We start from the raw sequence: 24,108 nt of genomic DNA, 5'->3' as shown, positions 1-24,108 counted from the left end.
GTTTAAACTCTCTTCAAATATAGTAACGAAATCTAGTCCGAAGTCAGAATCGTAAAACACAACTAAAACCTCTGAGTATTACAAGTTTGTCCTATAAAATTCCTCGTCCATATATCAACATCGGTAGAGTGTGGTTGGACTTCGTTTCCATTGATCCCCGTATAGATCAAAACGAGTGCCAAATAGTAGCTGTCATGATATATATGTATATGTATATATATTAAAGGTTGATTATTTAGTAGTTCAAGTTTACTTCGGCCAATCTGAGTCTAGTATTTTTGACTAGACCACCGAAAATTCATGTACATCGAACACTGGCCGATTCGGTTGGTCCCCTACTGACGTATGCGATTTGCCGGATTTGCTGACACGAGTCATCCCATTGGCTCCTTTCTCTTCGAAAGGGCAGCTAACGGTGTATTTTATCAAATCACATACGTTAGGAGTTGGGTTCTAATATATATATTTTTCGAAAAAGCCCTTTAAAAATAAATTTGGGTAGTAGTATGCAATACATCACGCGGCAAACCGACGGATTGGCTTGCGAATGTATTTCACATCCGACTTTTTAATGATTTTGTAATCGCTTCTAAAAAGTTGATTATTCTGACGAACGCGAGAGTGTCTGGTCTCGAGTAGGATGAGCATTAGCGCGGTTTGATATTTCAAGCGAACTAAGAAGGACGCAATTAATTCCCTTGAATTTCATTGGTTACTCGTTGCTGCGCGATCAATTGGGGTTAGACTGGACATGTGCGGGGGGGATTGCTTACAACGACGGCTGCTTTCGAGAGGGACATAATACAACCACCTGCCATCTAGAACACGTCTGTTTTTTCCCTTGGTCTAAAACATCCAAACGTTTCCTATTCGCGGTATGGCTGAATTGAGCCATACAACAGGCAGGGACTTAACACCAGTTGACTTTCAGAATTCTGACAACAGCACCAGTTTGTTTTTAAGTCCGTTGAAAGACGACAGTATTCACGAAAAGACAACGGCTTCTGAACCGAATTGCTTGAACGACGACGATTTTCTCAACGAAAATACGTTTCGAAGCTCGTTCTCTCATTCACAAATCGCAAACAACAACAACGGTGGCGTCGCGAGCGACTTTAAGCGAAATTTTCTAAGCACCGCGCCAAGCACAACAACTAACTCGATGTTTCACGATCTTACTCCAGGAAGCTTGTGGACACCGCAAAGCCGGGAGGACATTCAATCTCAAACAATGGCGATTTCGTTCGCGGGCAACAATTCCTTTACGCCAAATCGTTTTCACTCTCCGAAGCCGAGCAGAATCCCGGCTACGAACTATCCCGCCTCGACCGGACATCAAGGAAAGCGAAACCTTCCTGGCTTCTCGTATATGCCGATAGGCAACTCCGCTAAACCTTCAACGGGATGGAACGCGACGAACAGCCAACCTGTGTCCGGTTGGCACCATTTCCCGGCCAACCCGAATACTTGGCAGTTTCATTCAAGTCCGCATTATGGCATGACGAATCACGTTAGTGTGATTGGACAGAGAAATGGTGTTGCCTTGAGTAACGGTCGTCCATCATTTCCACCTTCGAGCAAACATCCTCGTGGACAAAGATCGAATTTAAACGGGTTGTATTCAAAACCTGTGTGCACAGCAAATTTGACACAAGGACTTCAGGCATGAGTCTATCCGAACGACCGATTGACGGAACGGTCGTTGGCGATTCTGGTATCCTTGGAATATCTGGAAATCTAACGGAATTGTCTAATTCCTTGTACATGGTAAGAATCACTTTTTTATATGTCACTATATATCAGAAAATAATTGTTTTTTGTTGTGTATTCCATTACAATACGGGACTGAGGATTTTATTTTCTGGTGAGTTTTACCAAGGAATAAATAGGAATTCCAGGGAAATAACACATATTATTGTTGATACTGCAATGGACATTTTTTTGGCTGTGTTAGGTGATGTTTGTAGCCGTCGCAACATTTGAACGCCAGACCGGTTTTGTGAGAATCTCATATATGAAGTACTTCAGATTAGACGGTAGACTAGAAACAGCATTTGATTTTGGGCCTTACATGGGGTTTTTAGACGATGTTTTAATTGTATTTATATAATAGCAGGAAAAATTAAATGAAGCTATACGACATAAATATATATACGACATAAATATATGAATGAAAAAAAACCTCTGTGAAACAAAGGACAATTTCAAAATAGGACATGCGACAGAATATTATTATAAAACTTCCATCGCAACTGTCGTGTAAGTCCACAATCTATCACGATTTCCCCCACACGACAAGGACAATATTTCAATGATTTATCAATAGATTTTGGCTTCATGTCATATTTTTTATTGTTCAAAACGTGAATGTAGCTATATCGTTATGAGCTGCGTTAAAGTTAAGCCGGGTAGAGAATCGTTCAAAGCAAGTGTTACTTCCTGTACAGCGAGTGCACTGCTAATATATATATTTATTATATGTAACATGCTCAGACAGAACTAGAATGAAAATCCTAAAAGCCAACTAAATTTCACATTATATAGAATACCATCTTTAGATTACAAATGCTGTCTTGTTGATATATGAAAATTACATGTGTATATAAAGATTTTTGCTCAACCACTAGCCAATAGAAGTTCCCACCAATGTTTTTGTTTGTAATTCTTCGTAATTTTGTTATTCAGTCTAACAGCAGTTTTTTTTAAACTCACAAAGAAATTTCAAATTTCACTCTATTAATATTAGATCGTGAGTACATAAAGGCCTAGCTTATCCTATACTTTTTGGCAGGATATCCTGTTGCTTCAACGCAGCATATATGCAACGTTTTGGTGAACAGAACGATCCTCAAAAGTATTTACCTTCATGTCTAAAACCTAACAGATGTAATTATAAATTTCACGACGAGGAAAAATATCAGCGTGGTTGTGTCGTTGGGAAATATCCCAGCGTAGGAACAGCTGTTGCAAAATAAATAATGCCTTCATCTGCAGTTATCTCTTTGTGCAATCACAAAAAACGCGCGCCCCCTCATATAGCCAGTAACATAAAAACGCGCGGAGACAATGAATGTAATAATTTCATATTTTCATTTATATATTCCTTTAGGATAAAACCAAGCAACATTCGAAGCTTTCAAACTTAGAAAGCAGCCTCTTGGACATGATAAAATCACCCCCTGATTGCTCAGACAATTTAACAGGTAAACTTAAATACAATTTCAAAACTGGACGCAAGCGTATATGAAATATGGTCAGTTCCAGTATTCCCGATAAAAAAAAGCGCGCGGCTATTATATGAACGACAATAAAATACAGATTGATCAATACAAAATAGAATTTGACTGTAGAGTGTTTCTAAATAAATGGACGGTATTACAACACCACAGATCGACTTTTTCAGTTCGACTTTCCTATCCGGCTCTTATGTTCTCAATTGAAGCGTTGAGAAAGATTTTAATATATACATGCAAGTTAAAAAATCAAATGACTTGAGAAAAGAAAAAACGGATGAAAAAAGACTAAAAGCTCGTATTATTATTGTATTTTCGAAGTTTCTAATCTTAAAATCGATCCAAATATGATATTTACTCTGTTAAAAGGGATGCAAAGTAGCCATTAATGTGGATTTTAACACAGGTTTGCAGATCGGCAAGAGAGTGAAAGACGTCATATTCATGTTGTCCGTGGTTTGATTTAGGCAAGCCGATTTGTCTGCGTTTTCAACCGAAGAGCAATTTTTTCATGTCTACTTGACAACTTGGGGAAATTAATTTTGACTTTTTGTTTTCATCTGAATGCAAATCAGATGTATATGTACATAATTATTTTATTAATGAGCGGAGAATATCAAACCCTGAATTGACGTTGAAGTATATGCTTGCGATATAATATCCTTATACTGACATCCTCTGTCGATTGTGCCAAAGAACAGCTTGTATGAAAAATGATTAAGGCAACGTCTTTCATTAAGTTTTGATATGTACAGAGCTTGCCTATAGGCCTAGAGTTTATTGGTATATTTGCATATGCACTTGACAGAACGACTCGAGACGGGACAGTTCATGTGATCCTTTTTTCCTACACGTTTCAGCTTTAAATTCTTATCATAATTTGTAAGAAGCGTAATCAGCGAGAATAACAACTTTGGGAAACAAATTTTCAAACCGCCTGGCAAATTCTCGTTCATTAAATATCGCATTTGAAATCATTTTTGGCTTGTTCTAGAAGCCTCTTTCGCCCACACAAACGCAAACAATTAAAATGGAGAGAAAAATAAACGATGTTTTCAACTAATGCAACTAGCTTATACTCCCTCGGATTTCACCTGCTTTTCAAATCGCTTCAAGTGAGACGATAGATCTTAGTATGTATGTATAAGAAAGTGTTCAGCTAACAGTCAATACTCAGCTATCACACGTATAATCGTTTATATTCATTCAACCGGATGTAAATGTAAACGTTTCCTTCGATTGAGGAAACATGAAATTAAAAACAGAGATTCATTTAACTATCGACTAAAATTACTTCCGCTTTTGGCTTTGCAATTCAAACAAATCATGTTTTTCAACTGAAACACAGTGAGAAAATTTCAAAAAGGAAAACACATTTTCAGTGCTATAGTGCTTATTTATAAAACAACGTTCCCATGCAAGCTGACCTTCGCCATAAGATATTTTTCATTTGTTTTTATTTTAAATTTTGTTTCAAAACCATATTTAACCGTGCGTTAGACTGCGGGTAAACGCGTTAGTGTTTTGTTTATAAATCTGAGGCAATATTTTTAACTGAGGAACATTTAAGAACTAGGCTTGAATGCAGGGGGAATATCGCTACTGACATCAGTATCCTCGATATATCGCCATGGAGCTCAAAACTCACGCAGATGAGATCATGAAAAACGTTTCATTTGCAGACATGCAGTGCGCCATGTGTTTCCGATAATGTTCTAATCTATTAAAAGATCTTTTTCAACTAAAATTTAAATTAAAGCAGGCGAGCTTTTATCACCAGTTCGAAATTACTTGGGCTTTTCAATTAGTCGTGATTATAAGGACCGGAAATTTTTTAGCAGTTCGGTGGTGGACACGAGCAAACGGTTGATGACAGATTGACTGCGCCAATCACTCCGGGATAACGCATAATTAATTCAACAGAGTTCAACTTACATTTTTGCTGAACGGGTTTCAAATTATCACCATCTGTTTCTTTTGATTCTCCTTGTAGCATTCCGAGCTCAGCTGCAGAAGAAGTCGTATAATCAAGGTAAGTTTTTTGTGCAAAAGAGTGGCCATTGTTGAAGCAAATGGGATACAACGATACTGAATACGAAAGAAATGCACGAAGCAAATCCAGTAACTAGTGTCTGTAGATCAACGACCGTTTTTTAAGCCTTCATTCAACTCAATCAATTCAAGTTATAAGTGTGGTTCGATCAATTCAAACGATAAGCTATAGCACTCAGCACAAGTGGGTGAACATGCCCTAAGTTACTTACCTCGTTTTTTTCTCCTCAGATCAGACAGTCCCATCTTTGGGATCTTCCTTGAACACCTCGCCAAAATCCGACGATTCACTGGAACGATATTCCAGAAAGGTGTTTGTCGGTGGTCTTCCTCCTGACATAGATGAAGGTAGGTTCAATGAAAGCCTAAGCCTCTACAAAAATCATAGACATAGATTCAACAAAGATTCTTACCATCTTTTAAAACAAGTGTTGCTTGCCTGAGTAAGAAAAGTCTAAGAGAAGAGTAATTTAGAATTCCTCACCTGCACGTTCTGCTCTTTTTGCGATCGTTGCGAGAAGATTGAGAGTGATTTTACCATTCTATAGTTGAAATCCACGCGAGTTTTTGTAAGTTTGGGAACCTGACAGTTGATTGGCCACACAAAGCTGAAAGCAAATCTTACTTCCCTCCAAAAGGTGAGTTAGTAGCACCGATATAAACACCATTGATAACAACTTTTTGGACTTCATTTTATCATAAAACACCGCACATTTTTCCAAATTCGTTATGCAGCGAACAGGAAACAGTTTTTGACAAAAACATTGAATTGTTTACCTCAGGTTATGCGTTCCTGTTGTTCCTTGAAGAGATCTCAGTGCAACGTCTCATTGAGGCTTGCATTGAACAGGATCAAAAGCTTTATCTGTGCGTCTCAAGCCCAACGATCAAAGACAAACCGGTAAGGATCCAAATTTACCTTAACTTTGACTACTAGACTTGTCAGGGAGACAGAACGGTAGTGACTAGCTGTACTGCAAAAACCAGAATATAAAATATAACGTGTTTAAGTGAAAGGGATCACAATGCCCGCTTGGCATTGAGGATGGGTCCCGTTGATCTCGTCTATTTAGACTGCTGAAGCCTGCAAAATTTTAAGCTTTAGAGAGGGATTGAGTAATTGACATGTTAACCTGTAAAAATATAGAATATAACAACGAACTCACCTTAAAGGGTGAGGTCTCCGATGTTTTACAAATGTTACAATGAATTATTTTCAATAAATTCATCTCGTTCCTGTCCTAAGGTACAAATTCGTCCATGGTGTTTATCAGATGCCGACTTCGTCATGGATGCCTCTCAAGTGCTCGACCCACGAAAGACAATATTTGTCGGAGGCGTCCCACGTCCCCTCAGAGCCGTGGAACTCGCCCTTATCATGGATCGTCTCTACGGTGGCGTGTGCTACGCTGGCATTGATGTTGACCCCGAACTGAAGTACCCAAAAGGTATGTTCAGTGGATGGAAAAAAACTGGCCGATGGTTGACCGGGGAATGCGGTAAAAACGTAGGAGGAAGGGGAGACCTGCGCGGGCAATTTAAAATTATTCCATCCAAAACATTTACAAAATCCTGTCATCACAGGGAGAAGTATTTCTGGAAATGCGTTGTCGCTTGGGCTTACGTTTTTTTCAAAACATTTCAGGTGCTGGACGCGTGGCTTTTTCTAACCAACAAAGTTACATTGCCGCTATTAGCGCACGATTTGTTCAGCTTCAACACGGAGACATTGATAAGCGGGTGAGAAATTACGATTCCTGTTGAAAAACTACAATCTTCAGAATTCCCATGAGGGAGCGCAGAGCAGGCAGCTCCCATATAACCCCACCCTTTACTCCGAAAGTGACTGTTTGGGTCTCTGCTCATTCAAGAGCACTTTTTATTCAGTTATCACTCATTTGTTTCTTTGCTCGCACGCTCAGGTTGAAGTGAAGCCATATGTCTTGGACGATCAAATGTGTGATGAATGTCATGGGGTGCGCTGTGGCGGTAAATTCGCGCCATTCTTCTGTGCCAACGTCACGTGCTTGCAATATTATTGCGAGCAATGCTGGTCGATCATTCACTCGAGAGCTGGGCGCGAGTTTCACAAACCGCTGGTCAAAGAGGGTGCCGATCGTCCACGCAGTTTGCCGTTCCGATGGTGAACGAAGCACTGGGCACTAACGAAGAAATTCTGGCGCGAAACAGGTTTTTAACAAAAGGAGGGGTGTAAATATTATGAATAGCGCAGTTCAGTTTTGTACTTGCCTTTGTAAAAGCGATGCCATTTTACTCCACATAACCACAGAGCATACAGAGGTTTGACTTTGCATTAATTATGCGTTCCTGGCGGCCATGTTGTTAGCCAGTGCGCTAAAGAGAGGCCCTATCCCCCCGAACATTATAAATAGCCATCGCTATATAAATAAACAGATCGCTCCCACTTCTATACTCTTCTATACTCTTCTAAAGGATAAAAACTAACAAAATCTGGTTTTGAGAAAAAAATTGAGCAACGTTTTTGTCAAAAATACGATTTCTCCAGATAGTTCTGTCTCGGCTGTTTATATTCCATACATGTGTTCAAGCCGCCGCCATATGCATGATTTCCCGGGGGGAGAAACCTCTCTTGAGCGCACTGGCTAAGCCAGGGGTACGCAAAATTAACAGCAGTCAAACCTCTGTATGCTCTGTGACATAACTCAACAGTCCAGATATATTTCAGTCCGTAAATTAACCGCTAGACGATGATCTCAATACACGATTAATCTGCTTCGATTTAATCAATAATAGTGCATCGCTTACAAACGATTGCAAATACTGAACTCGTGACGAAAGGGGAATTTCTTCAGATTCAAAAGGATCCCGACCATTTTTACTATTATACTTTATTTTTTATTTTAAAAATTATATTCTTAAGCTGAATCTTTGTACTAAAAACGTTTCCAGAATTTACAACCGGAAAGTAATATATATTTTAGATTAGGACGAAACGGTTCGTATCCTGTATTGCCAATCGATGAATACATCGAATTTTTTTCGAATTCAAGTTTCAAGATTAGGTTTTCAAGAAATGTATAAAAATTCTAAGAATTCAATGCTCCGAGATTCTATGAAACTTTGATAAAAGTTTTAAGTTTCCATTTTCCATCTCTGATGAGAACCGTGGATTTTTTTGGTAAAGATATATATATATATTATAGTTATCTTAAAAACGATTAAAAAAGTCGTGGACCGAATGGCCACTGATAAAAAAAATTCTTGCACAGGGAACGACGAAAGGTTGAAAGCAAATCAATGTCATTTGTAGAGTAAAGAGAAACACAATTCCGTATTGAGATATTTCTTTGTGACGTGAATACTTTATTTCGAAAAGGAAAATGCGATTTTACGACAAAACTTATCCGGTATATATATTGAGAGGAATAAAAATAAAAGTTTTTCTCTTCGAAGAATTCTAGTTCACTCAAGTTTTCAATTGAACTGCAAAGCACTGTTTGACATTGAGAGAAATTAATTTATGAAAGCCTGTTTTAAATGGGAATCGACAATAGAAACCTAAATATTTTCGATCATAATATTAAGAAAGTATATATAATATACCTATAGTGCATTTTAATATGAATTTATCCTTTTTCGATTAATTTACCCAATAAGATTCGTATTTTAGCCATATTTTATGCCAAATATATTGTAAACTTTTCTAGAGATTTTATAATTCACCCATTATTGCGGTAGTGAATATATCGTTAGTGGTGCTTTGCAAATTTCACAATCTGTTATAAATAAATTTAGTAGAGCTTTTTGCACAGATAATTTCTATATGAATATAAATATATCGGTAAATTATAGTTTGATTTTGTTGTTTTGATGTATATTAAACTTAAAAATGACCTCACCGGAAAATATAAATTATTTTTTAAACATATTTGCAAATTTTCAATAACTTATTTCTGTATAAATTGACATGCCATTGATCATTTTGTACTATGAAAACAGCTGGACTTATAATAACAAATCGCTGTAAAAACTAAAAACGGTCTCTATTCTTACTGAACAGTGAACAGCAAATTAATAGAAAGATACAAATTGGTATGTAGAATTATACAGAAGTACTTCATGTAACAATATAGTCAATAGCAGTTTAAAGACAACTTTACAGTACTTAGCAAAACTTTGCGAATTTTCTAGATAAAAACTCCCTTGTTATCTAAACACTTCTTTCATTTTACACATCAGTTGATCTTGCATTGATCTTGCTAAGGAGAATCGTATTTGCTAAAACGTTGTCTTTAAACTGTGAACTGTTTTTTCAACGAAAATTCACATGAACTTGTCTATTGTGGCTTTGAATTATTCAAAGCTTTTTAATCTTGTTTTTTACTCGTGGACATGCTAAGAGAATAATGAACCGGCTTTGAAAATCAGCACGCTGAAATCAATACTTCAAACTTTGACAAGTTTTAAATTATGCGTTGCAAAAACAAATGACTTTCAGTATATAAATACTGTACTGGATTGTTTGTCTCGATGTAAATTAGTTTTCTGTTCAATATACATTCTATTTGTTTATATGAACTCTGATTATTTACTATAATTATATACGAATTGTTTAAAATTGTTCAATAAATATCTTATTGTTAAGGAACTGATGTAGCGTTTTCACTGCCTCAGAAAGAAATAACCGTCTTCAGAAACCTATTTCTTAGCAAGGTTAATACAATTTGTCTACGGGACTTTGAGGACACATGATCTGCCATGTTTGAATGCGATTTTTTAGACGCAAAGTGACATTTCACGCAACGTTTTCACTCCGACACGAACATGTACTTTCATCTACTAGACTGTCATGATATTTCATCATAATTTTTGTTCTCTTCTGTCTCTAAGCTGACTTCCTCTGAAGGATGGGAATATTTACATGCATCACCCAACGAACACAAACCTTTTTTGAACCTTTTGCATTCAAAATTCTTTAATCTTTCTTCGTTGTAGGACGGTGTTTTTCGCTTGCCTTGATTTCTCTTGCGTTTATCCGCAAGCTCGTCGGAATCATCGACACATTTGCGAGCTCTTAAAAAAGAAATAAAAAGGCAAGATTTTAGAGGAAGATACTACCATTTTGTACCATACCCATACCATACCATACCATACCACATTACCATACCATACCATACCATACCATACCATACCATACCATACCATACCATACCATACCATAATCATTAACATACCATGCCAAACATACCTTGCCTTTGGTCCCCATTCTGGCTCAGGATTTTCAGGAAATCGCGTCATTTTGAGTTGTCTTGAAGTGGGATTGGCGCCGGGTTGAAACTCAAAGCTCACTTCTGTCTGCGGTGGTTTACTCAATATTGCATGACCCGGAGAATTTTCATGTTCCTTCTTTAAGGGATGTCTCTTTACCCATTCTCTCATTATATCCCAGATGACTAAAAGGTAAAATGATTTTGAAATAACCAATTCAGGCCTTTCTCCAAATGTTTCCAAAGAGAACCACTATTACCTGATTTATCTGATTTGTAATGGATGAGTTAAATCATTTAATTCTGCCTCTTACCATTATTAGGTGCGTTCGTCTTCACAGCCGACTTCGCGGCGTGCGATCCCGAGACTTCATAGCCGCATCTCATTATAGCTGACCGCAATTGAATCATGGATGGTGTGGTACAATGAACGACAGAACTGAGTTGATCGAGGGTATGATATAAGGGTGAATGAGGAAGCTCTTCTGAAATGAGGGTGAGCATACCTGGGGGTAGAAAATGAAAAAATTACTGACATTTGCATCAGACCAAAGGTGCAGGTTTAAAAGCAAAAATGAGGGAACCAAACAATTAGCAACATACTAACCGATTATTCTTTCTGATGTTTTATAGTTCTCATGGCTCTTCTTCACTTTATTCAAGACCTTATTCACGAAATCTAAGTTGTGAATAGGTTCGGACCATATCGGGCCTCCAAGATGAAACTTTCGTCCACACTCCGGGCAGGTCTGCCCTACCGGAGGCCCGGTACCAGGGGGATACTTCTTCGAATTTCCCTGTTCTATACGCTTCCCAACTAGAGGTAAAGATTGAGGGTACAGATTAGCCAAACAGCATCACTGAGTTGAAACTTTTTCTGGACCTTTGTGATTATCTTGGACTTCATTTTTCTCTCTTTTGATTCCGTTCTACTCGTCACAGAAATGTACGTTTAAAAGCGGAAGGTTTTTGATTAAGTCTCGCATTTTTTACTATCAAAGAGATATTTTACATACATGGTATCCTGTTTACCAACAATTTATCTTTAAATACTGCAATTTCATTCAATTCCGTTACGATTAGAGCAACCGATTGTAACAAATAGGAAAACGTACCTGGTTGAAAGAAACAGCTTCCGCAGCCCAAACAATGGTAGACTAAGGATTTCTTGCTTGCAGATCTCTTCACCTCAGCAGCGCTTGTGAACACTTGCAAAAAGACGCGGATATAGAAATCTGCGCTAACAGAAACTAAGGGAACAATATAACGCTTGTAGTGGTTCGCGTGAGAGTCGATACAAGATAGAAGAATCCTCAATGCCTAGAAAAGAAGTAAAATTTGTTAATCTTATGCACAAGAAGCCTGCAAAGACACCAATAGGGGTTCATGTTCTGCCTTAGGAACTTCCAAGGCACAATTCCACATCTAAAGCATTACTATATAGGATAACCCAAATGATCTATACATATATCTCCATACCATTTCATGGCAAAATTTCCCTTTCAATGACATGCTACCATATTTTGCATAGCATGCCTCGCTGTGGTTACCACAGAGCACTGCCATGTCGGTACAGGTTACAGCCAACATACCACCATCGCTGATAGATTGAACGGCACCATCCAGAAACTCTGCAGGTGAACCATAGGGGTCAAGATCAATCACATCAAACCTGCATTGAACTGGATGTCTCTTCTGGTACATCACCAAACTGGTGGATGAGAAGGATTTTTTAACTCATAAACTAGAAACACACTTTCACAATGGGGTTAATCTTCTGGAAAAAGACTTAGCACTCTGAGTGCATTGCCAACTGAAAGATCAGCAAGAGATAAGCCAGTAATGTTTTTAAATGTAACCTGCCCTGGGGTATCAAGAGTCCATCTTTCACCAGACTACTTTACTTGTCAATTTTAGTGTATAATCTATAGATTAAATGAAACTGCACCTAGCATCCATTTGCAAAGGTTTGACAATGTGAGACACTTGATTGTCTATTACATTTTTTGACATCAGCTGAAAGGCTTCGGAACTTATATCACTTGCAACAATCTCTTCAACTCCAGGAACTTCTAAAGCGTATCTGATTGAACGCAATCCAGATGCTGCTAGCCCTTCAAACAGGACTATACCAGGGTCTGTATTGCTTCCTGAAATGAAAAATTGGATGAATTAAGCTGGCACACATAAAATGATGGCTCGTTTAGGAATGATCACCACTATCAATCAGTGTCAAATCAGCAGTTTCAGTTTCCTGATAGTAAATATTTGCTGATGCGTACCAGTACTAGCCTGTTCACCAGCTACATCCTTCTCAATACACTCCTTGCGTTTTTTCTTCTTGAACTTGACAGTTAACGGGAAAAGTTCCTCGGTGTAAACCTGTATGCAAGCAACGCTCAAGTCCCTGTTGAATACTTGGACAGGGTTATAAAACACCTCGTTAGGATTAGTAAACGTTATTTTCGCCTTTCCTTCATGGACCTCCTTACATTTAGAAGCCTCGGTTGCTTCATCCATTGCAAATTCTATTGATAGATTATCAAAACGTACGAAAAACACGAACAATTTTACCTAGATTAGGTCAAATTTAGCCTCCTCCGCAGGCATCTCTTATGCATTTATATTAGGCATTTATATTTGGCCTGGGTTAGCTGTGTCGGGGAAGGCGAGGAAAAAAGTGGGAGAGATGCCTGCCATAAATCGACACAAGAATTTGCACTGCGCATACCAGCTCGCGCATGCTAATTTTAGAAAAAAACGACAAAATCATACTGTGTATAGGCGGGAGTGGAAAGGAGTGAAAGCATATTGCTACAAATTTGCGTAAAATTTTGTGGTTTATTAAAGAACGAATAAAAGTGTTCTGAAATTGTAACATGATAATCCGTGAAGTATGTAGTCTGTAGAATATAATTTGATTCTTTTGATATCGATTTTATCCATATAAAAATATTATTTCGCATGTCAAGTTTTGTCAACATCACAACATGGCTGTGCATAATAGGCGAAATCAAGCAAATGTTATCGGGAAAATGTCGAATTTGCCTGTGTTTGAACCATTAAACACGCAGGGTTTTAACGCACACTGTGAAGACGAAGGAATATAAGTTTTAATTCAAGCGAATAGTTCTCGGGAAGCTGCAATAAATGTGGGATTGATGTTCGTCGAATCACTCGAATGTATTGCTAGATCATAGATGTATGCCTTCTTCTCCTGTGTCAATACATTGCATGCAACACCCAAATCTTGTTTGTGTATACTCTAAATTATGGGGATAAAGTTTAGGTGCTATGTCTTCATTGTCTTGATTTAATGACAAAGACATACTGTCAAAAATATTTGCATAATAAAGTCCTACCAGGTTCAGGGTTAGATATTTGTAATTAGTCAAACATTGACAACATGCTTTCATTAGGTCTATCATCTATAACAATACATTCAATATGGAAATCACATGGGAAAGATTATAGGTACTTTATATAGTGCATAAACATAGTTACATAAACCAAAGATTATATTAATTTTTAACCTGGATATAGCTTTGTGCAGCATATTATTGAGGATGTTGTAAGATGTGGAATATTATCACTTTCTACATTATAACTATCTATTTAAAAATGCTACTAATTACTAAAGTTAACTAGGATATGATTGAAGTGAAAACCAGGCCTTATGCTTAATAAAACACTCCTGCTAGTTCATTAATAAAATGGCAAATAAAAATTTCTTATGTATATATATATAATTTATAGTGTAAGCACTTCTTGCAATTTATAATTATCTTTGTTTTGCCACAATGGCTAACATATGGAACTGGCATATCTACAAATGTATTACAAAAAGCAAATCAGAGTAATATCTGGCCAGATCCAATTCTATAAACATATTCAAATTCAGCTCGGTCAGAGTAACACCCTCATAACAGTAGAATCTAATGGAAGGGAACCAAAAATAAATATGTGTAACTTATAAGAAATTTAAAAGATTGCACAGCATAGAAGTTAGATCGAAATTTGGTCAACTTTTCCCACATATGACAATTCCTAACAATGAAGGGTTCAGTTTTAAAACAGTTGCTTTTGATAGTCTCTTGCATTCTGGTATTGACTGGTAACCCCTTCTCTAAGACTGATATAAAGATATCACTAGCAAGTTGCTTTGCTTGGACAAAGCCTACTTCCTTTTTAATTATTTCTTTAACTTTGGTTTTGAAAGCATGATGTGTAGAAGTAGGATTGTCATTGACTATAAAGCAACAATATTTAAGTAAGTTGGCCCTTCATGTACAGAAAAATTAATTTATGGGACCAGCTCAGATGAGCATTTGAGTGCTGTATTAAATCCACACAGAAAATATCACACAAGGCAAGCACTGAGGGTAAATGCCATATACCACGCAGATTAGCATTCAGAAGGGTGAAACAGTAAAACGGTAATCGTGTTACGATGTCAGTTTGATTTAATGAATGTAAATATTCAATAGTGCATGACACAAACATCAATACACGCTGTAGCCTGTATATTCAATAGTTGATTCAATATCTTTGCTGCCGATCGACAAAGAATGTTTCTTGTATACTGGATTAAAAGACATTTTCAAAGCTTCGCTCCTTTCGAACCTCCTTTCACTCCTTCGCATTGAAGGACAATCGTGAATATATAATTAGAGTGCAAAACCTACTTAGGGGACCCGGGGTACAGCGACAAGTCCACGAGGTACAGCGACACGTCCATTTTGTGCGATTTATGGCAGGCATCTCACGCAAATTTTTTTCTCACTCCCCGACACAGCTAACCCAGGCCAAATATAAATGCCTAATATAAATGCATAAGAGATGCCTGCGGAGGAGGCTAGGTCAAATTTTAAAAATCTTGATCGTCATTTTGATCTCTTTAGCCTGCAAACAGGCTGAACACGTGCAATTTCGAAGTTGCGCAATATTTGCAAGTTTGCAAAAAAATCGATGCTTTAGTTTTGTAGAACAAACGTTTAAAGCCATAAAATAGACGAAATGAAAGCAAATTCCAAGCGATCTCGTGGCAGTAATTCACGCAATGCTTCCACGTCGCAAAACAACTCCTCCAAGGCTCATAACTTGTGTGAAAGACACGCATTTACGCCGCAAGAGATCGAAAATTTAAGACAGCAATTGTTAGATTGGTACGACGTGAACAAACGCGATCTTCCCTGGCGAAGATTGGGCGCACAGGAGAAGGACAGGAACCGTCGTGGCTATGCGGTGTGGGTCTCTGAAGTTATGTTACAGCAAACACAAGTCGCGACCGTTATCGAGTATTATAATAAGTGGATGAAACGGTGGCCAAGTTTGGAAGATTTGGCCAAGGCAAGTTTAGAGGAGGTCAATGAGATGTGGGCAGGATTGGGTTACTATTCCAGGGCAAGGCGCCTTCACGAAGGATGTAAAAAGGTACGTGAAAGTTCCAGACTCATTCAAAAGTTTGCCATGAATGATGTACTGGTCTCCCCCTTTACAATCCAAAATTCACCATCCTTCTTATTAGGTTGTGAAGGAGATGAATGGTGAAATGCCAGACAACGCCGGTGTTTTATTGAAGGATCTCCCAGGTGTTGGTAAATACACATCAGCAGCCATTGCATCAATTGCATTTAACGAACCTGTCGGTCTGGTTGATGGCAATGTGATAAGAGTCCTTTCCCGTCTTCGGATAATTGGCGCTGACTCCTCAAGCACAGTTGTGGTAGAGACGTTTTGGAAACTAGTTGATGAACTTATACCCCAGGATCATCCTGGCGATTTCAATCAAGCAATGATGGAACTTGGTGCAACAATTTGTACACCGAAATCACCTCAATGCAAATGTTGTCCAGTAAAAGACATATGTCTTGCTTATGATCAGGCCAATAATTATACCTCTAGAACTGAAAATAGTTTAAAGAGTTTCTTCGGAAGTGAAAAACAGGTAGAAGATTGTCCCAGTGATTCTTTGAGAGATATTGAAGATGTGGTGGCCAATGATTGTCAGCTGTGCTTGCCAAATGATTCACGTTATGATTCCAAACTAGGAGTTTGCAACTACCCCAGGAAAGCCAAGTTGAAAGAGGCACGTCAGGAAAAGGTTGTCGTTTGTGTCCTAGAATGTGCGGCTGGTGACGATATGTTGTTGTTTCTGGTGAAGAGACCCTCAACTGGACTTCTGGCTGGTTTATGGGAGTTTCCTAATTTCATAGTTGATTCAGAGTCATCTAACAAATCTTTAATTAGTAAAGTTGAGGAATTCATGAGAGAACAATTTAACAATTTACCTGACAGTGTGAAGATATTCTTTCTGGGTGAAGTTGTTCATCTATTCTCACATATCCATCATACATACATTGTTCACAAGATAGTCATACCTGAATCTGCCCAGGAAAACATGACAACAGGTCAATCAGCTGATGGTCGAAGCACAAAGTGGGTGACACAGTTGGAGTTTCTAGAAACGGCCGTTTCAACTGCTATGAAAAAGGTCTATAACTTGTACAAAAATAATGGACAGCTTAAAACGACTGGTGTTAAAAGAAAAAGAGTGACAAAGAATGACAGTAAAAAACAGAAAGTTTTGGAATCATTCTTCATAAAAACATCATGAGAATTAATGATTAAGAAATAGGAAAATCAATTGTTATAAAAATACATTCAACAGTTTTGCACTTGTTCTGCACATCTGCAGAGTTGCCCTCTATTTGAGATTTGGTTTAATTCTCAATCATTTACCCAAAATTGTATTTACTATCTAGTTTTGTGAAGGAATCAATATATACTGTATGTACATCTATAGATCACAGAAAACGTTTTCATTGGAAAATAAATATCTGTACATAGTTGTCAGCATAGTGGATTGCATTGTTATAACTTTGATTTACTTGGTTCCTGCATCAAAGTCATAGCCCTGAGTCGAGGAAACAACCGCCTGAACAACTCAAAGTCTCCGAACATGTTCGAAAAGTGCCCAGTCAACCCGCACTAAAGGGGAACAACTGAGGTCTCCCGAACATGTTCGACAAAGTGCCCAGTCAACCCACACTAAGAGGGGAACAACTCGAGGTCTCCCGAACATGTTCGACAAAGTGCCAAGTCAACCGCACTTAGAGGGGAACAACTCGAAGTCGCAGAACATGATCGACAATGTGCCATGTCAACCCGCACTAAGAGGGGAACAACTCGAGGTCTCCCGAACATGTTCGACAAAGTGCCCAGTCCCGCACTAAGAGGGGAACAACTCGAGGTCTCCCGAACATGTTCGACAAAGTGCCCAGTCAACCCGCACTAAGAGGGGAACAACTCGAGGTCTCTTGAACATATTCGACAAAGTGCCAAGTCAACCCGCACTAAGAGGGGAACAACTCGAGTCTCGAACATGTTCGAAAAGTGCCAGTCAACCCGACTAAAGGGGAACAACTCGAGGTCTCCCAAACATGTTCGACAAAGTGCCCAGTCAACCCACACCTAGAGGGGAAAAACTCGAGGTCTCCCGAACATGTTCGACAAAGTGCCAAGTCAACCCGCACTTAGAGTGGAACAACTCGAGATCTCAGAACATGTTCGACAAAGTGCCAAGTCAACCGCACTAAGAGGGAACAACTCGAGTCTCCCGAACATGTTCGAAAAGTGCCCATCAACCCACACTAGAGGGAACAACTCGATCTCAGAACATGTTCGACAAAGTGCCAGTCAACCGCACTAAGAGGGGAACAACTCGAGGTCTAAACATGTTCGACAAAGTGCCAGTCAACCCACTAAGAGGGGACAACTCGAGGTCTCAACATGTTCGACAAGTGCCAGTCAACCCGCACTAAGAGGGGAACAACTCGAGTCTCCCGAACATGTTCGACAAAGTGCCCAGTCAACCGGCACTAAGAGGGGAACAACTCGAGGTCTCCCGAACATGTTCATAAAGTGCCCAGTCAACCGCACTAAAGGGAACAACTCGAGGTCTCCCGAACATGTTCGACAAAGTGCCAAGTCAACCTGCACTAAGAGGGACAACTCGAGGTCTCAGAACATGTTCGACAAAGTGCCAGGCAACCCGCACAAGAGGGGAACAACTCAAGTCTCCCGAACATGTTCGAAAGCCCAGTCAACCGCACTAAGAGGGGAACTACTCCAGGTTTCCCGAACATGTTCCATAAACTGCCCAGTCAACCGCACTAAGGGGAACAACTCGAGGTCTCCCGAACATGTTCGACAAAGTGCCAGTCAACCCACTAAAGGGGAACAACTCGAGGTCTCCCGAACATGTTCGACAAAGTGCCAAGTCAACCGCACTAGAGGGGAACAACTCGAGTCGAACATGTTCGACAAAATGCCAAGTCAACCGCACTAAGAGGGGAACAACTCGAGGTCTCCCGAACATGTTCGACAAAGTGCCCAGTCAACCTGCACTAAGAGGGGAACTACTCCAGGTTTCCCGAACATGTTCGACAAAGTGCCCAGTCAACCAGCACTAAGAGGGGAACAACTCGAGGTCTCCCGAACATGTTCCATAAACTGCCCATTCAACGCTGGGCGCTAAGAGGGGAACAACTCGAGGTCTCTTGAACATGTTCGACAAAGTGCCAGTCAACCCGCCCTAAAGGGGAAAAACTCGAGATCTCCCGAACATGTTCGAAAAAGTGCCAAGTCAACCTGCACTAGATGGGGGAACAACTCGAGGTCTCAGAACATGTTCGACAAAGTGCCCAGTCAACCCGCAATAAGAGGGGAACAACTCTAGGTCTCCCGAACATGTTCGACAAAGTCCCAAGTCAACCCCCACTAAGAGGGAACAACTCCAGGTCTCCCGAACATGTTCGACAAAGTGCCCAGTCAACCGGCACTAAGAGTGGAACAACTCGAGGTCTCCCGAACATGTTCGACAAAGTGCGAAGTCAACCGCACTAAGAGGGACAACTCGAGGTCTCAGAACATGTTCGACAAAGTGCCCAGTCAACCCGCACTAAGAGGGGAACAACTCGAGGTCTCCCGAACATGTTCCATAAACTGCCCAGTCAACGCGCACTAAGAGGGGAAAAACTCGAGGTCTCCCGAAACATGTTCGACAAAGTGCCAAGTCAACCTGCACTAAGAGGGACAACTCGAGGTCCCAGAACATGTTCGACAAAGTGCCGAGTCAACCCGCACTAAGAGGGGAACAACTCTAACGCATGTATTCTAAAAGCTCACTCACACTCAAACTCATTGAGTGTGAGATCTTAATCTTCTCATAACGTTTCAATGGCGGTATTTCCAGCCGAACAGGGGCTTGATTTTCAGTGATTTACCTTATATCTTTCCATCTATCTATCTATCTATTCCATCATTGATCAGCATTAACGAAATTTATATATCACACTCGATGAGTATGAGTGTGAGTGAGCTTTTTGAATAAAGGCTTAGGTCTCCCGAACATGTTCGACAAAGTGCCCAGTCAACCCCCACTAAGAGGGAACAACTCCAGGTCTCCCGAAAATGTTTGACAAAGGGCCCAGTCAACCGGCACTAAGAGGGGAACAACTCGAGGTCTCCCGAACATGTTTGACAAAGTGCCCAGTCAACCGGCACTAAGAGGGGAACAACTCGAGGTCTCCCAAACATGTTCAATAAAGTGCCCACTCAACCCACACTAAGAGGGGAACAACTCAAGCTCTCTTGAACATGTTCGACAAAGTGCCAAGTCAACCCGCACTAAGAGGGGAACAACTCAAAGTCTGCCAAACATGTTCGACAAAGTGCCAAGTAAATTTGCACTAAGAGGGGATCAACTCGAGGTATCCCAAACATGTTCGACAAAGTGCTCAGTCAACCCACACTAAGAGGGGAAAAACTCGAGATCTCCTGAACATGTTCGAAAAAGTGCCAAGTCAACCTGCACTTAGAGTGGAACAACTCGAGGTCTCAGAACATGTTCGACAAAGTGCCCAGTCAACCCGCAATAAGAGGGGAACAACTCTAGGTCTCCCAAACATGTTCGACAAAGTCCCAAGTCAACCCCCACTAAGAGGGAACAACTCGAGGTCTCCCAAACATGTTCAATAAAGTGCCCACTCAACCGGCACTAAGAGGGGAACAACTCGAGGTCTCTTTAACATGTTCGACCAAGTGCCAAGTCAACCCGCACTAAGAGGGGAACAACTCAAAGTCTCCCGAATATGTTGGACAAAGTGCCCAGTCAACCGGCACTAAGAGGGGAACAACTCGAGGTCTCCCGAACATGTTCCATAAACTGCCCAGTCAACGCGCACTAAGAGGGGAAAAACTCGAGGTCTCCCGAAACATGTTCGACAAAGTGCCAAGTCAACCTGCACTAGGAGGGACAACTCGAGGTCCCAGGACATGTTCGACAAAGTGCCCAGTCAACCCGCACTAAGAGGGGAACAACTCTAACGCATGTATTCTAAAAGCTCACTCACACTCAAACTCATTGAGTGTGAGATCTTAATCTTCTCATAACGTTTCAATGGCGGTATTTCCAGCCGAAAAGGGGCTTGATTTTCAGTGATTTACCTTATATCTTTCCATCTATCTATCTATCTATTCCATCATTGATCAGCATTAACGAAATTTATATATCACACTCGATGAGTATGAGTGTGAGTGAGCTTTTTGAATAAAGGCTTAGGTCTCCCGAACATGTTCGACAAAGTGCCCAGTCAACCCCCACTAAGAGGGAACAACTCCAGGTCTCCCGAAAATGTTTGACAAAGGGCCCAGTCAACCGGCACTAAGAGGGGAACAACTCGAGGTCTCCCGAACATGTTTGACAAAGTGCCCAGTCAACCGGCACTAAGAGGGGAACAACTCGAGGTCTCCCAAACATGTTCAATAAAGTGCCCACTCAACCGGCACTAAGAGGGGAACAACTCGAGGTCTCTTTAACATGTTCGACCAAGTGCCAAGTCAACATGCACTAAGAGGGGAACAACTCGAGGTCTCCCGAACATGTTCGACAAAGTGCCAAATCACCGGCACCTAGAGTGGAACAACTCGAGGTCTCAGAACATGTTCGACAAAGTGCCCAGTCAACCTGCACTATAAGGGGAACAACTCGAGGTCTCCCAAACATGTTCAATAAAGTGCCCACTCAACCGGCACTAAGAGGGGAACAACTCGAGGTCTTCCGAACATGTTCGACCAAGTGCCAAGTCAACCCGCACTAAGAGGGACAACTCGAGGTCTCAGAACATGTTCGACAAAGTGCCCAGTCAACCCGCACTAAGAGGGGAACAACTCGAGGTCTCCCGAACATGTTCCATAAACTGCCCAGTCAACGCGCACTAAGAGGGGAAAAACTCGAGGTCTCCCGAAACATGTTCGACAAAGTGCCAAGTCAACCTGCACTAGGAGGGACAACTCGAGGTCCCAGGACATGTTCGACAAAGTGCCCAGTCAACCCGCACTAAGAGGGGAACAACTCTAACGCATGTATTCTAAAAGCTCACTCACACTCAAACTCATTGAGTGTGAGATCTTAATCTTCTCATAACGTTTCAATGGCGGTATTTCCAGCCGAAAAGGGGCTTGATTTTCAGTGATTTACCTTATATCTTTCCATCTATCTATCTATCTATTCCATCATTGATCAGCATTAACGAAATTTATATATCACACTCGATGAGTATGAGTGTGAGTGAGCTTTTTGAATAAAGGCTTAGGTCTCCCGAACATGTTCGACAAAGTGCCCAGTCAACCCCCACTAAGAGGGAACAACTCCAGGTCTCCCGAAAATGTTTGACAAAGGGCCCAGTCAACCGGCACTAAGAGGGGAACAACTCGAGGTCTCCCGAACATGTTTGACAAAGTGCCCAGTCAACCGGCACTAAGAGGGGAACAACTCGAGGTCTCCCAAACATGTTCAATAAAGTGCCCACTCAACCCACACTAAGAGGGGAACAACTCAAGCTCTCTTGAACATGTTCGACAAAGTGCCAAGTCAACCCGCACTAAGAGGGGAACAACTCAAAGTCTGCCAAACATGTTCGAAAAAGTGCCAAGTAAATTTGCACTAAGAGGGGATCAACTCGAGGTATCCCAAACATGTTCGACAAAGTGCTCAGTCAACCCACACTAAGAGGGGAAAAACTCGAGATCTCCCGAACATGTTCGAAAAAGTGCCAAGTCAACCAGCACTAAGAGGGACAACTCGAGGTCTCAGAACATGTTCGACAAACTGCCCAGTCAACCTGCACTAAGAGGGGAACAACTCGAAGTCTCCCAAACATGTTCAATAAAGTGCCCACTCAACCCGCACTAAGAGGGGAACAACTCGAGGTCTCTTTAACATGTTCGACCAAGTGCCAAGTCAACCCGCACTAAGAAGGGAACAACTCAAAGTCTCCCTAACATGTTCGACAAAGTGCCCAGTCAACTGGCACTAAGACAGGAACAACTCGAGGTCTCCCGAACATGTTCCATAAACTGCCCAGTCAACGCGCACTAAGAGGGGAACAACTCGAGGTCTCCCGAACATGTTCGACAAAGTGCCAAGTCAACCTGCACTAAGAGGGACAACTCGAGGTCTCAGAACATGTTCGACAAAGTGCCCAGTCAACCCGCACCAAGAGGGGAACAACTCGAGATCTCCCAAACATGTTCCATAAACTGCCCAGTCAACCCGCACTAAGAGGGGAACAACTCGAGGTCTCCCGAACATGTTCGATAAAGTGCCCAGTCAACCCGCACTAAGAGGGGAACAACTTGAGGTCTCCCGAACATGTTCGACAAAGTGCCAAGTCAACCCACACTAAGAGGGGAACAACTCGAGGTCTCCCGAACATGTTCGACAAGCTGCCAAGTCAACCGCACTTAGAGGGGAACAACTCGAAGTCGCAGAACATGATCGACAATGTGCCATGTTAACCCACACTAAGAGGGGAACAACTCGAGGTCTCCCGAACATGTTCGACAAAGTGCCCAGTCAACCTGCACTAAGAGGGGAACTACTCCAGGTCTCCCGAACATGTTCGACAAAGTGCCAAGTCAACCGCACTTAGAGGGGAACAACTCAAAGTCGCAGAACATGATCGACAATGTGCCAAGTCAACCCGCACTAAGAGGGGAACAACTCAAAGTCTCCCGAATATGTTCGACAAAGTGCCCAGTCAACCGGCACTAAGAGGGGAACAACTCGAGGTCTCCCGAACATGTTCCATAAACTGCCCATTCAACGCGCACTAAGAGGGGAACAACTCGAGGTCTCCCGAACATGTTCGACAAAGTGCCAAGTCAACCAGCACAAAGAGGGACAACTCGAGGTCTCAGAACATGTTCGACAAAATGCCCAGTCAACCTGCACTAAGTGGGGAACAACTCGAAGTCTCCCAAACATGTTCAATAAAGTGCCCACTCAACCCGCACTAAGAGGGGAACAACTCGAGGTCTCTTTAACATGTTCGACCAAGTGCCAAGTCAACATGCACTAAGAGGGGAAAAACTCGAGGTCTCCCGAACATGTTCGACAAAGTGCCAAATCAACCGGCACCTAGAGTGGAACAACTCGAGGTCTCAGAACATGTTCGACAAAGTGCCCAGTCAACCCGCACTATAAGGGGAACAACTCGAGGTCTCCCAAA

At 40.9% G+C, this 24,108-nt stretch overlaps 3 protein-coding genes across 3 annotated transcripts; 2 read left to right on the top strand and 1 right to left on the bottom strand.

The window, feature by feature from the left end:
* The first annotated feature begins 751 nt into the window (after positions 1 to 751).
* LOC114542881 (cytoplasmic polyadenylation element-binding protein 2-like) lies at positions 752 to 7,660 on the top strand. Its single transcript, XM_028562263.1, is given in 10 exon segments — positions 752 to 1,661; positions 1,664 to 1,767; positions 3,110 to 3,203; positions 5,227 to 5,265; positions 5,517 to 5,633; positions 5,834 to 5,923; positions 6,068 to 6,186; positions 6,532 to 6,733; positions 6,931 to 7,025; positions 7,208 to 7,660. Coding segments are annotated over 10 exon segments (1,869 nt in total). The 5' UTR covers positions 752 to 877; the 3' UTR covers positions 7,433 to 7,660.
* Positions 7,661 to 9,292: 1,632 nt separating this feature from the next.
* On the bottom strand, positions 9,293 to 13,145 carry LOC114542883 (tRNA (guanine(26)-N(2))-dimethyltransferase-like). The gene is made up of 8 exons (XM_028562264.1): positions 12,817 to 13,145; positions 12,483 to 12,684; positions 12,014 to 12,245; positions 11,650 to 11,854; positions 11,142 to 11,351; positions 10,849 to 11,040; positions 10,516 to 10,720; positions 9,293 to 10,340 (listed from the first exon to the last, which is right to left on the bottom strand). The coding sequence occupies exons 1-8, from the start codon at positions 13,052 to 13,054 to the stop codon at positions 10,115 to 10,117; spliced, it is 1,710 nt and encodes a 569-aa protein (XP_028418065.1). The 5' UTR covers positions 13,055 to 13,145; the 3' UTR covers positions 9,293 to 10,114.
* Positions 13,146 to 15,508: 2,363 nt separating this feature from the next.
* Positions 15,509 to 17,428, top strand: LOC114542884 (adenine DNA glycosylase-like). Its single transcript, XM_028562265.1, has 2 exons — positions 15,509 to 15,967; positions 16,062 to 17,428. The coding sequence occupies exons 1-2, from the start codon at positions 15,551 to 15,553 to the stop codon at positions 17,148 to 17,150; spliced, it is 1,506 nt and encodes a 501-aa protein (XP_028418066.1). The 5' UTR covers positions 15,509 to 15,550; the 3' UTR covers positions 17,151 to 17,428.
* Positions 17,429 to 24,108: the final 6,680 nt, after the last annotated feature.

Source organism: Dendronephthya gigantea, unplaced genomic scaffold (genome assembly GCF_004324835.1).
Source record: "Dendronephthya gigantea isolate DGI-Jeju-01 unplaced genomic scaffold, DenGig_1.0 000409F, whole genome shotgun sequence".
Lineage (NCBI taxonomy): Eukaryota > Metazoa > Cnidaria > Anthozoa > Malacalcyonacea > Nephtheidae > Dendronephthya > Dendronephthya gigantea.
Note: the sequence above shows the minus strand (reverse complement) of the source record. Positions and strands in the feature narration are given on the sequence as shown.